We start from the raw sequence: 14,955 nt of genomic DNA on the forward strand, positions 1-14,955 counted from the left end.
GGAGTATGGGTTCGAGTCACTTCTGGGGTGTGAGTTTTCATTCGCATATAGTCCTGGGGACCATTCAGGCTTGTTCGCATTTGTGTTCCTCACGTGTGCCCCAAAGAATGAGGTGATTTGGTGAAATGCTATGCCCAAGATTACCATCCGAGTTGCCGTCGGGGAAGTGGCTCAAATAGCCTCGGCTATCACTTCCTTTTGACGGCCGTGATGGTCAAGCGGATTAAGGCGCCCTGTAGTTACCAGATGCGTTGCTTCTGGGAGTATGGGTTCGAGTCACTTCTGGGGTGTGAGTTTTCATTCGCATATAGTCCTGGGGACCATTCAGGCTTGTTCGCATTTGTGTTCCTCACGTGTGCCCCAAAGAATGAGGTGATTTGGTGAAATGCTATGCCCAAGATTACCATCCGAGTTGCCGTCGGGGAAGTGGCTCAAATAGCCTCGGCTATCACTTCCTTTTGACGGCCGTGATGGTCAAGCGGATTAAGGCGCCCTGTAGTTACCAGATGCGTTGCTTCTGGGAGTATGGGTTCGAGTCACTTCTGGGGTGTGAGTTTTCATTCGCATATAGTCCTGGGGACCATTCAGGCTTGTTCGCATTTGTGTTCCTCACGTGTGCCCCAAAGAATGAGGTGATTTGGTGAAATGCTATGCCCAAGATTACCATCCGAGTTGCCGTCGGGGAAGTGGCTCAAATAGCCTCGGCTATCACTTCCTTTTGACGGCCGTGATGGTCAAGCGGATTAAGGCGCCCTGTAGTTACCAGATGCGTTGCTTCTGGGAGTATGGGTTCGAGTCACTTCTGGGGTGTGAGTTTTCATTCATATATATATATATATATATATATATATATATATATATATATATATATATATATATATGTCGTACCTAATAGCCAGAACGCACTTCTCAGCCTACTATTCAAGGCCCGATTTGCCTAATAAGCCAAGTTTTCATGAATTAATGTTTTTTCGTCTACCTAACCTACCTAACCTAACCTAACCTAGCTTTTTTTGGCTACCTAACCTAACCTTACCTATAAATATAGGTTAGGTTAGGTTAGGTAGGGTTGGTTAGGTTCGGTCATATATCTACGTTAATTTTAACTCCAATAAAAAAAATTGACATCATACATAGAGAAAAGGGTTGCTTTATCATTTCAAAAGAAAAAAATTATAGTAAATATATTAATTCAGGAAAACTTGGCTTATTAGGCAAATCGGGCCTTGAATAGTAGGCTGAGAAGTGAGTTCTGGCTACTAGGTACGACATATATATATATATATATATATGTCGTACCTAGTAGCCTGAACTCACTTCTCAGCCTACTATGCAAGGCCCAATTTGCCTAATAAGCCAAGTTTTCATGAATTAATTGTTTTTCGACTACCTAACCTACCTAACCTAACCTAACCTAACTTTTTCCGCTACCTAACCTAACCTAACCTATAAAGATAGGTTAGGTTAGGTTAGGTAGGGTTGGTTAGGTTTGGTCAAATATCTACGTTAATTTAAACTCCAATAAAAAAAATTGACCTCATACATAATGAAAAGGTTAGATTTATCATTTCATAAGAAAAAAATTAGAGAAAATATATTAATTCAGGAAAACTTGGCTTATTAGGCAAATCGGGCCTTGCATAGTAGGCTGATAAGTGCGTTCTGGCTATTAGGTACGACATATATATATAAATATATATATATATATATATATATATGTCGTACCTAGTAGCCAGAACTCACTTCTCAGCCTACTATGCAAGGCCCGATTTGCCTAATAAGCCAAGTTTTCATGAATTAATATATTTTCTCTAATTTTTTTCTTATGAAGTGATGAAGCTACCCATTTCATTATGTATGAGGTCATTTTTTTTTATTGGAGTTAAAATTAAAGTAGATATATGACCGAACCTAACTAACCCTACCTAACCTAACCTAACCTATCTTTATAGGTTAGGTTTGGTTAGGTAGCCGAAAAAGTTAGGTTAGGTTAGGTTAGGTAGGTTAGGTAGTCGAAAAACAATTAATTCATGAAAACTTGGCTTATTAGGCAAATCGGGCCTTGCATAATAGGCTGAGAAGTGCGTTCTGGCTATTAGGTACGACATATATATATATATATATATATATATATATATATATATATATATATGATATATATATATATATTTATATATATATAAAAAATTATAGTAAATATATTAATTCAGGAAAACTTGGCTTATTAGGCAAATCGGGCCTTGAATAGTAGGCTGAGAAGTGAGTTCTGGCTACTAGGTACGACATATATATATATATATATATATATATATATATATATATATATATATATATATATATATATATATATATATATATATATATGTCGTACCTAGTAGCCAGAACTCACTTTTTGGCCTACTATTCAAGGCCCGATTTGCCTAATAAGCCAAGTTTTCCTGAATTAATATATTTTCTCTATTTTTTTTCTTATGAAATGATAAATCAACCCATTTCATTATGTATGAGGTCAATTTTGTTTTATTGGAGTAAAAATTAACGTAGATATATGACCGAACCTAACCAACCCTACCTAACCTAACCTATCTTTATAGGTTAGGTTTGGTTAGGTAGCCGAAAAAGTTAGGTTTGGTTAGGTTAGATAGGTTAGGTAGTCGAAAAACAATTAATTCATGAAAACTTGGCTTATTAGGCAAATCGGGCCTTGCATAGTAGGCTGAGAAGTTCGTTCTGGCTACTAGGTACGACATATATATATATATATATATATATATATATATATATATATATATATATATATATATATATATATATATATATATATATATATATATATATATATATATGTATATATATATACATATATATATATATATATATATGTATATATATATATATATATATATATATATATATATATATATATATATATATATATATATATATATATATATATTACGTACTGAAAAGCCAGATCTCACTACTTGCCTAGTATGCAACACCCAATTTGCCTAACAGGCAGAGTGAGTTTCTGTTACGGACCCGAATCCAGCGTCCGAGCACGGAGCAGTGACGACCGCGCCATCTGTGGGTCAGCTCCCGAAACCCCCTCCAAATGGACGACGACACCTGGTGAGGACGAGGTGTACTGGCCACGAGGGCCAGTTTCCAGTCCTGTTCAGCTCACAACACAGCCGCTGCTGACCTCTGGTGAGGTGGTGCTCAGACAACAACGCCATCTATGGAGTGGATAGGTGGGCGTTTGGGTCTGAGCCTGTAAGTGAGGTGCTTTAGTGTGTCCCTGTTATTGATGACGTGTCCGCTTACAGAGTCGACCTGGGACTGCTGTAAGGGAAGTTGAGTCAGTCTACCCAAGGCAGCCGTCTCGTCACCAAGTGTTTGCTGCAGCAGCTGTGAGTCGCCCCCCGGATGAACACTGTGGTGTTACCCTGCCTATGAAGTGGCAGTTGAAGGATTGTCATACCCGGGACTGACTGGTGGAGACGCTTAACCACTGGGGTGTTGTGGAAAGGAGAGTGATCTGTGGTATCACACGAGGCTCCTGACTAGGGCGCGACCCTAGTATCGCTCGTGGAGTGGCCTAACCAGCGTGGCTGATTTGGAACCTGCCAGCTATCTGCTGGACTTGTGGTTGACGGCCTCCACGACGGTGCCCCCAGTGGAACTGTGTTTTGGCTGGCCGGGGTAGACTCAAGATTTGCGAAGGATTCGTCGTGAGGCTACGAGAGCACCAAGAGCTTGGCACCGTGAACGTCCAGGGTCTTCAGAGGAAGACTACATAGTGTATATAATAGTGTTTATACCCCCCCCCCCGTGTAATCTTATATATATTTATTGGTGATGGTAATAATTATAGTATTAAGTTCTTGACTTTATTTCCCTTCCCCCCTTTAAGTTACTTGCGTTACGGATCTCATCCCTTGAAAGCCACTACTAGCTTGGGGCCGGATACCCTTCCTCTAACAACATCAGAGTAAGAACCCAGTTGCGACCCGAGAGGGCCGTAACAGTTTCGTTATTAAAAAAAAATCCAAATTGGTTTGAGTTAATATTATTATATTAATTAAATTAAATTAAGAACATGAATTATTGACTTAGTTATGTTAAATTAAGGTAGATTAAAATAGATTAGGTTAGGTTATGATTGGTCAAATTTCTACATTATATTTAACCCAAATTAAAAAATATATATCATATAATATAATGCAAACCTTTTTCATGATAAAAGAAATTAAAAAATATATATAATTACAGGAAAACTCGGCTTCTTAAGCAAACCAAGTCTTGCTTACTAGGCGGGTAGTAGGGCTTCCTGCCTAATATATACATTATGTAAGGGGGATTGGAAGTTGTTAGATTTATAACCCTATTACAAACAGCATTCGGTGGCCAACGGACACAGATAATTTTCATCAAATCAATTCACGAAGTGGGAAGATGCGCATAGTACTGGATATGCTAAGGTTCATTGATCGCCGGGCTGTCTGGGTTCGAACTCTTCACGGGGAAGAGTTTTCTCTGATGCATATGGCTTGGGGACCATTCAAGCTTGGCGCATATTTGTGTGTGAATCGCGAGACACCGAATCGAAACAGTTTCAAGGAGCAGCGCCAGGAAGTAGGACAACAAGCAACATGGTACACGAATATTGTCTAATATTTAATTAATATAATGTACACGAATAAATTAATAGAGAATAAGGCCGAAGTAAAATATGAGTGTAAAATATGTCTTTTTCTTATGTGATTCAAACCTCAGTCTATAAAAACAAGGATATGAACAGAATGGGGACATCAGACCTAGATATTGACAAAGTGTATTTTTGTTCGCGTTATTCAATCAATGTTCATAATACGGATTTACATAATTGTCAACAGGATAGGTTACCTGGAGTGCTGGAAGATCCTGGGGTTACAGGAACGCTTCCCAAAAGTGCTGGAACCTACTGTTAGGTTATCCTACACTAAAGGTTATCCTGAGAACTTGTAGGTCCTGGTGGTACAGCAGTTACTGAAGAGTGTTAAAAATTTATGTTTATACAAGAAAGATTACCTGGAATGCTGGAAGATCCGGGTGATGCAAGAATTGTCGCAAGAAGTGCTGCAAAGCACTGGAAGTGCAGAAGAGGTTACCTGAAACTGCAGGAAAGCACTGGAGGTACAAGAGAGCTTACCTGAAGTGCTGGGGGGTCCTGGTTATATCCCAGCATAGTGACGCTGGTAGTCGGGCTGGAGACCACAGAGCCCAAAGTCAGCTCGTTGGTTCGAGGCCAGGCCAGCACTATGGCATACACAAGGTCCTCTCTGGCGGTGTACCTGAAGGTGGGGAGCCAGGACATATCTCCATGAGAATTTGGTCAATTGATTAATAAGGAAAGGTAATATTACCTTTACCAAAGCCCAACCAGTGTGACTGTATAACACATGTGAGGGTTAAGAGAATAAGGATTTGGATAGCTTCTGTTCTATTGAAGCTTCTCTTCATAATAATAAATGAAATTGCTGAAGATTTGGCCAACTGAGTCTGAGGCGGGGAGAAAGTAATGAGGAGACAGCACTAAGCCAGTATGACTATAGCACTTGGAAAGGGAAATAAGGATGAAAATGTGTGATAAGGAAAGGGGGAGGGAGAAAATGGTGCCCAACCACTTGGGCTGGACGGTAGAGAGACGGTCTGGCTTCTTGCAGGTCGGCGTTCAATTACTCGACCGTCCAAGTGAATGGGCGCCTATCCTCCCCTCCGTCCTATCCCAGGTCCTTGTCCCTATATCTCTTTTAAGAGCTATATTGTCGTACTGTCTCAGTGCTTTCTCCTGACAATTACCTTTCCTTGATAGTTTCTTCCTCTCATTTGTTCACTAGTTCAGAAATTTTGTTCAGTAAAATTCAGTAATTTTATCTAATTATTCCTGAAAAATAAAACTGAGAAAGTTAAATTCATTTTTAAGTTCTCATTTAAAATTCATTATGTACTGAATCCTTCATATATATGGATGCGTTAAGGCAATTTATATGATTTACTTATCACCAAAAATGCCGGATCAACCAGGTTGTGATTCGTACGTAAAATTGCGAACAATCGCATCTATCATCCTGGTAGACCAGACCACCAACCAGGAGTCGAAATTGATTCTTGGAACCCATCCAAGATTTATCTCACTCGAACACTGTTAATTGTAATGTGGACAGAGAATACATTAATCTGTCCATTTTCCAGAACATTTGACATAATATGTCACTTTCCCAGAACAAAATCCAGGTGAGTCTAATTGCTTATCCAGACGCTGCTATATATTTTGCCCAGGACCCATCGAAGTTTTCTTACAATAACTTGCAGCTTCCAATCTGTTAGATCCAGAATTATGGTTGGAGAATGTGCAGCTTATGTCTTCCCCCCATTTGACTATTAACTGGCGTATGCCATAAGCATCTCCTATATATTGCCTCTTCCATTCTATTTGCTCAATAAAAACATTGGTCACAGCCCATCTCAAGCAATCCATGCCCACACTGACCACTGTATTTCACATTCTTCCTCACACTGACCACTGCATTTCTCCTTCTTTCTCACACTGACCACTGTATTTCTCCTTCTTTCTCACACTGACCACTGTATTTCTCCTTCTTTCTCACACTGACCACTGTATTTCTCCTTCTTTCTCACACTGGCCACTGTATTTCTCCTTCTTTCTCACACTGACCACTGTATTTCTCCTTCTTTCTCACACTGACCACTGTATTTCTCCTTCTTTCTCACACTGACCACTGTATTTCTCCTTCTTTCTCACACTGACCACTGTATTTCTCCTTCTTTCTCACACTGACCACTGTATTTCTCCTTCTTTCTCACATTGACAACGGTATTTCACATTCATTCTCACAATTCGTTTGTGGTCCTTCTCCTCTGGCACTAAGTACATCACTTTGGAATCCAGTTCCCTTCAGTCTCATCTCAATTCCATTTATGTTCTGAACAGTTGGAATTGTTCATATCTAATTATGTAACTTATCTATATATTTGGGTTAATTACATTAAAGCAAACTACAGCCGATTGCAAGTCTCAAACTCCACGCACTGGGCATAGCGTTCCAAACTGGCGTTGGTACGGCGTGGAATCATTGGATAACAAGGTTGAGTCAACGTCGATGACGATAATTTGGCGTTGAATTGCGTTGTTCTTAGATACTCTGCTCCCAGTGTGCACTCAACTGTCAACACAAAAGCTCTTGTAACCATTTCTGTGGTTTCAGTAATCCACTGCAGTCTATGTAGAAGAACAAATTTCAAGCCATGTCCAAATAAGACCATCAAATACGTGTATCGTGTTCCACGTCTGAGGCAGAAAATGAGTTAAAAGCTAATAAATAAAAGTAAATACAAATACAAAAGGAGTCATTATTTTCATATTTTTTTTTTCTCCTTAAACCCTTGTATCTCTGTGATAACCAAGAGTGATACCATAAAAGTGGTGAATTCTATTTAAGTTCGAACGATACTGCATATCTTCGTTAGTTCATGTCAACAAAAGTCTTATTCGTCTTTGTCTTGGACATTTATCTCACATATAAAGAAACTTTCTCTTTAAGATCTGGGTAAGTTGCCTCTCTACCATCATGGGGGGGGGGGGCTGGCTCTCTACCACCAAGGGGTAGCTAGCTCTCTAGCATCAGGGGGGTAGCTGCCTCTCTACCATCAGAGGGTTAGCTGGCTCTCTAACATCAGGAGGTAGCTAGCTCTCTAACATCAGCGGGTAGCTGCCTTTCTACCATCAGGGGGTTAGCTGGCTCCCTAACATCAGGAGGTTGCTGCCTCTCTACCAGCAGAGGGTAGCTGCCTCTCTACCATCAGGGGGTAGCTGCCTCTCTACCATCAGGGGGTTAGCTGCCTCTCTACCATCAGGGGGTAGCTGCCTCTCTACCATCAGGGGGTTAGCTGGCTCTCTAACATCAGGAGGTAGCTAGCTCTCTAACATCAGGAGGTAGCTGGCTCTCTAAAATCAGGAGGTAGCTGCCTCTCTAACATCAGGAGGTAGCTGGCACTCTAACATCAGGGGATAGCTGGCTCTCTAACATTAGGGGGGTAGCTGGCTCTCTAACATCACGAGGTAGCTGGCTCTCTAACATTAGGAGGTAGCTGGCTTTCTAACATCATGTGGTAGCTGACTCTCTAACATCATGAGGTAGCTGACTCTCTAACATCATGAGGTAGCTGACTCTCTAACATCATGAGGTAGCTGACTCTCTAACATCATGAGGTAGCTGACTCTCTAACATCAGGGGGTAACTGGCTCTCTAACATCAGGAGGTAGCTGGCTCTCTAACATCAGGAGGTAGCTGGCTCTCTAACATCAGGGGGTAACTGGCTCTCTAACATCATGAGGTAGCTGGCTCTCTAACATCATGAGGTAGCTGACTCTCTAACATCATAAGGTAGCTGACTCTCTAACATCAGGTGGTAGCTGACTCTCTAACATCATGAGGTAGCTGGCTCTCTAACATCAGGAGGTAGCTGGCTCTCTAACATCAGGGGGTAACTGGCTCTCTAACATCAGGGGGTAGCTGGCTCTCTAACATCAGATGGTAGCTGGCTCTCTAACATCAGGCGGTAACTGTCTCTCTAGCATCAGGGGGTAGCTGGCTCTCTAACATCAGGAGGTAGCTGGCTGTCTAACATCAGGAGAGAGCTTGTTCTCTAACATCAGGGGGTAGCTGGCTCTCTAACATCAGGGGGTAGCTGACTGTCTAACATCAGGAGGTAGCTGGATGTTTACCATCAGGGGGGTAGCTGGCTGTCTAACATCAGGAGGTAGCTGGCTGTTTACCATCAGGGGGTAGCTGGCTGTCTAACATCAGGAGGTAGCTGGCTGTCTAACATCAGGGGGTAGCTGGCTGTCTAACATCAGGAGGTAGCTGGCTCTCTAACATCAGGAGGTAGCTGACTGTCTAACATCAGGAGGTAGCTGGCTCTCTAACATCAGGAGGTAGCTGGCTGTCTAACATCAGGAGGTAGCTGGCTCTCTAACATCAGGAGGTAGCTGGCATTCTAACATTTGCGGGATTTCCCCATTTACAAAACACTTGTTCATTTCAAATCAATTAATTTTAAATTTATTTACGTTATCCGTCTAGCTTAATAAGTTAACCAGAAGTTGTATGTTACATCCATATATACTCTCATCTAATAGTTATAATCGTCCTGTCTCTCCCGCATATGTCATGGTCTCTGGTTCCAGGAATAAATCAGATTGCATTCATTCTCGTCAATCATGGTCCCATAGTCGGGGACAGGAAGCCTGTAATGCTTATTGCCACCCCCCCCCCTCCCCCACTTCCCCCCTATGCCACCTACTGATGATCATTCATCCTAGGGAAAAACCCCACACAACAGTTCCCTAGCTGTTGTATATTTATTTAAGTTAAAGGAAATGGGTTCAACCGTATTCGTCCCGCTTTGAATTCGAATCCAGGATCATCGGTGGCGAGGCGAAGACGTAGCCAGCTCTGCTGCCAATCCAGATGATATATGAAACTAACTTGTGTTATTTCTCAAGAAATCCACAACCTTGTGGTATAATCTACCGTCATGTGTCTTACTGCCCCATTTGGTCTCTATGGAACAGTTCATTAATTAAAAACTCATCACAAAACACATATTGTGACGAGTTTTTCTCAACTGTTATGTTCTGTTCAGTGAATAAATTATTTTGTTAATTACATCTAAACTTATATGAGAAAACATTTGTCTGTCCAAAGTTAGAGGCCAGGTGCTTGGAGCTGGCCTTAACCAAGTTTTTAAGGGGTTTGGGGTACGAGATGGACATAGGCTGGTCGGGGAATGTCTAAGTTAAATGATTTAAGAATCTTAGTGTGACTCACACCCATCCGAATTTATCGGATTCCGTTCTGTGTAATGGTGAAATATTGGTTGAAATTCCCGAAGAGTTTTCCGTCACATGAAAACGTATTTCTTTAATATTTGCACAAAGACTGTCAGTGTCAGGTTAAACAACTGGCTGACCTCCACACAAGCAGAACTAGCAGCATTACATTTAGCAACCAGCACATTAAAAAATATTGGAGGAGGAATAATATTCTGCGATTCAAAGTCTGCTCTTCAAGCAATCGAAAACTTCTCTTGGAAGATCGACAGCAAGAACCTCATACTCCCAATTATAAATGACCTAATTGATGCACAGAGTAAAGGGTCTCGAATCTCCTTTGTATGGATACCTTCACACATAAATATAACCCATCATAATGAGACAGACATTGCAGCCAAATTAGCGTGTAACAAGTTTGAAGTTGAATTAGATCTAGGTATCCCCATCTCTGCTGTCAAAACTGTATTGGTCCAAACATTCAGATCTGATAGGAAAGAACTTACTGACTCCCAACGACCTGAAAGTACTAGTATAAAAAGCTATGATTTGTTCAGATCTGAAACCTACATCTATGGACAGCACAAAACGTCCACTAGACTGTGGGACACAGTGGTTGCAAGGATCATGTTGGGTTACCGTTACCTGTGGCAGGTGGCTGCAGGTGACGGGTCTCCCAATCCTGAGCACTCCAGTTGCAAACTCTGTGAGCAGGAACTACGGCATGATCTCCCGCACTACATCACCGAATGCCCAGTTATTAGACCTTTCAGACCAGTTGGCATGAGGTACCTGGAGCTTTGCAATTACTTTATTCACTCTCGTATTCTTGAAGATATCCTCACAGTATACACAAAATTTGCCAGTGCAGGCTATTAAACACATGGCTCTGTATGACTAACGATCCTGCGAGATGGGGACTTGTATTACCACTGCTACCTTATTCAATCTTGTGTTGTTGATATCCTCAAAATGCATCCGGAGTCTGCCAGTGCAGACCGCTTATCACATGCCTCTGTATGACTAACCATCCTGTGTGATGGGGATTTTTTAGCATCACCTAGTTAGCTTTTTTGACACACTGTACTCCACTTCATATAGTCTAGGGTAGCTGCACTAATGCAGATGTACCTCATATCTTAATAAAAAAAAAAAAAAAAAAAAATCCGAAAATCTCACAACACTCCATATTCCAGGAGTGACTGGGGGTACTCCCACTCTCCAGGAGTGACTGGGGGTACTCACCACACTCCAGGAATGACGAAGGGTACTCACCACACTCCTGGAGTGATGGGGGTACTCACCACACTCCAGGAGTGACTGGGGGTACTCACCACATTCCAGGAGTGACGGGGGGTACTCACCACACTCCTGGAGTGACGAAGGGTACTCACCACACTCCAGGAGTGACTGGGGTACTCACCACACTCCAGGAGTTACGGGGGTACTCACCACACTCCAGGAGTTACGGGGGTACTCACCACACTCCAGGAGTGACGGGGAGGTACTCACCACACTCCAGGAGTGACGGAGGGGTACTCACCACACTCCAAGAGTGACTGGGGGTACTCACCACACTCCAGGAGTGACTGTGGGTACTCACCACACTCCAGGGTACAGGGGATACTCACCACACTCCAGGAGTGACGAGGGGCACTCACCACACTCCAGGAGTGACGGTGTACTCACCACACTCCAGGAGTGACGGGGGTACTCACCACACTCCAGGAGTGACGGGGTACTCACCACACTCCAGGAGTGAATGGGGTTACTCACCACACTCTAGGAGTGACTGAGGGTACTCACCACACTCCTGGAGTGACTGAGGGTACTCACCACACTCTTGGAGTTACTGGGGGTACTCACCACACTCTTGGAGTGACTGAGGATACTCAACACACTCCAGGAGTGACTGGGGGTACTCACCACACTCTTGGAGTGACTGGGCGTACTCATCACACTCCTGGAGTGACAGGGGATACTCACCACACTCCTGGAGTGGCGAAGGGTACTCACCACACTCCTGGAGTGACGGGAGGTACTCACTACACTCCAGGAGAGACTGGGGGTACTCACCACATTCCAGTAGTGACGGGGGGTACTCACCACACTCCAGGAGTGACGGGGGTACTCACCACACTCCAGGAGTGACGGGGGTACTCACCACACACCAGGAGTGAAGGGGTTACTCACCACACTCCAGGAGTGACGGGAGAGTGACGGGGTTACTCACCACACTCCAGGAGTGACGGGAGAGTGACGGGGTTACTCACCACACTCCAGGAGTGACGGGAGAGTGACGAGGTTACTCACCACACTCCAGGAGTGACGGGAGAGTGACGGGGTTACTCACCACACTCCAGGAGTGACGGGAGAGTGACGGGGTTACTCACCACACTCCAGGAGTGACGGGAGAGTGACGGGGTTACTCACCACACTCCAGGAGTGACGGGGGTTACTCACCACACTCCAGGAGTGACGGTGTCGTTCTGGTGTTGCCAGGGTGTGGTGTCGTACACCGCCTCGCCGTTAATGTCCAGCCAGGAGCCCAGCTGCCGGAGTCGCTCCTCCATAATGGCCGGGATGCGACCGTCGTGCGTCGGGCCCACGTTGATCAGTAGGTTACCTGTCGGACGTCGACGCAAACAATATTATTCGCCATATCCTTGAACTAAAATTACCGTCAAAAAATACAAAAATAAATATTTTTGATTTCGCAAGTCAAAAATTTACTTGCAAAAATAGATTTAACTCTTTAAAAACTTAAATTTAATTAATTTAAAAACCAATTACGTAGAACAATAAAATTACAGGTATTACGTAAAGCAGTATTCTGGAGGAAAGTGTACTCGAGAGAGATAGTACACAATTACTTAGTTTACCAAACAACTAGCGAACGTCTAGCCAAAACAAAATATTGTTAGATTCCCTCAGAGAATATTGTGTCCATCTTTTGGTCAACAGCACATGTATAAACAATTCACAAAAAAAGAAAACAATCTATTGTATTTATATTTTATACTAACTGTACCCGGCCACGCGTTGCTGTGGCTGTTGTTGAACCACAGCAACCTTCCCCTGTCTTCCAGTCCTCTCCACCATTCCCCCCTCCCCCACCTTCTCCGTCCCCTCGTCCTCCTAACTATTACCCACTCCTCAGTCCCCTCGTCCTCCCCACTATCTCTCATTCCCCCGTCCCCTCGTCCTCCCTATCATTCCCACCCTTCCCCCGTCCCTTCGTCCTCCCCAATATCCCCACTCCCCCTGTCCCTTTGTCCTCCCCACCATTCTCCATTCCCCTGTCACCTCGTCCCCAACATCCCAAACTCCGCCTGTCCCCTCATCCTCTCCCACTATTACCCCCTCCCCTGTCCCCTCGTTCTTCCCCACCATCCCACACTCCCGTCCTCTCATCCTTCCCACCATTCCCCACTACCTCGTCTGATGATCAAATGATCTGATGTTCCCATCAGAAAATTGGGAACATCAAATGATCTGGGAATAGATTCACGAAAAAATTACGCAAACACTTACGAACCTGAACATCTTTTCTCAATCTTTGGTGGCTTTGTTTACAATTATTAAACAGTTAATGAGCTCCAAAGCACCAAGAGGCTGTTTATAACAATAACAACAGTTGATTGGAAAGTTGTATTGCTTGTAAACTGTTTAATAAATGTAACCAAAGACATCAAAGATTGACGAAAGATGTATACGTTTGTAAGCACTTGCGTAACTGCTTCGTGAATCTTGCCCCAGATTTTCCCATCACTGAAATATCAGAAAAACAGTTCAATAAACGAAATGAACAAAATAAACAAATACAAAAATAAACTGTACTCACGAAATGAACGGAACGGTAAACAACACAGCTCAATTCCAACGCTATGTCACACAAAATAATTAAATCAAAATGAAAATAAATTGATATCTATAAAAATTCAATTTATCAATGAAATCGGTAACATTGAAATGGAATCGTAACATAATTAGTACAGCTTGTGTTGTTCTTATGTGCACCAGACGGCGCTGTTTTTCAGAAACGCATGTTTTTACCTGTCACAGGGGTGGCATCTATATTGTAGTATGTAAAAATACGTGCATATTCGAATTGAACGTTGTGTCAAAATTTGAAAGCAAACGGTGAAGAAATTTCAGAGATTACAGCATGTTTTCTTGTCACAGGTGAGGCATGTATATAATAGGTATATAAAATAACGCAACTATTCGAATGCAACATTGCATAAAAATTTCAAAGAAATCGGTAAAGTGGTTTCGAAGATTTCCCCTCACATGAAAAAGACATGAAAAACAAAGCTTCTAAAAAAAACATGTTTTTTTTTACCGTCACAGACGTGACATCAATATAGTATGTATATAAAAACCTGCTCGGATGCGAATGGAACATTTTGTGAAAATTTCAAAGCAATCGGTGAAGAACTTTCGGAAATTATCGATTTTGAACAAACGAACATTTCCATTTGTATTTATACCAGCAGTACCCGGCCACGCGTTGCTGTGGCTTGCTGAGCCACAGCAACTTTCCCTGACCCCAAGTCCTCCCAACAATTCCCTTCTCACCCGTCTCATCGGTCACCCAACCATTCCTCACTCCACTGTCCCTTCATCCACCCCATAATTCCCCACTCCACCATCATCTCTTCCTTCCCACCTTTCCCCACTCCCCTGTCCCTTTGTCCTCCCCACCATTCTCCATTCCCCCATTCCCTCGTCCCCACCATCCAAAACTCCCATGTCCCCAATCCTTCTCCACCATTTGCCCTCTCTTGTTCCCTCGTCCTCCCTACTATCTCTCACTTCCGTCTCCTCGTCATCCTCGCTATTCCCCACTCCCTTGTCCGATGCCTTCCCAAATGATCTGATGTTCCCATCAGAAAATTGGGAACATCAAGTGATCTGATGTTCCCATCACTGAAATATGATTAAAACAATTAAAAAATGAAATGAAAATATGAAAAAATAAAAAAATATACAATACACAGGAAATGAATGGTATGGCAAAAAACACAGCTTAATTCCAACGCAATTCACACAAA

The 14,955-nt window shown here is 42.7% G+C and overlaps 1 protein-coding gene across 1 annotated transcript in view; it reads right to left on the reverse strand.

The window, feature by feature from the left end:
* The window catches only part of LOC123749077 (alpha-L-fucosidase-like), a 51,113-nt gene that overhangs the window by 20,991 nt on the left and 15,167 nt on the right, over nt 1–14,955 (reverse strand). The window contains exons 5-6 of the mRNA XM_069322449.1: nt 12,362–12,524; nt 5,195–5,336 (exon numbers count right to left, since the gene is read on the reverse strand). Coding sequence (XP_069178550.1) covers nt 5,195–5,336; nt 12,362–12,524 — 305 coding nt within the window. The remainder of the gene's footprint in view (nt 1–5,194; nt 5,337–12,361; nt 12,525–14,955) is intronic.

Source organism: Procambarus clarkii, chromosome 11 (assembly GCF_040958095.1).
Source record: "Procambarus clarkii isolate CNS0578487 chromosome 11, FALCON_Pclarkii_2.0, whole genome shotgun sequence".
Taxonomy (NCBI): domain Eukaryota; kingdom Metazoa; phylum Arthropoda; class Malacostraca; order Decapoda; family Cambaridae; genus Procambarus; species Procambarus clarkii.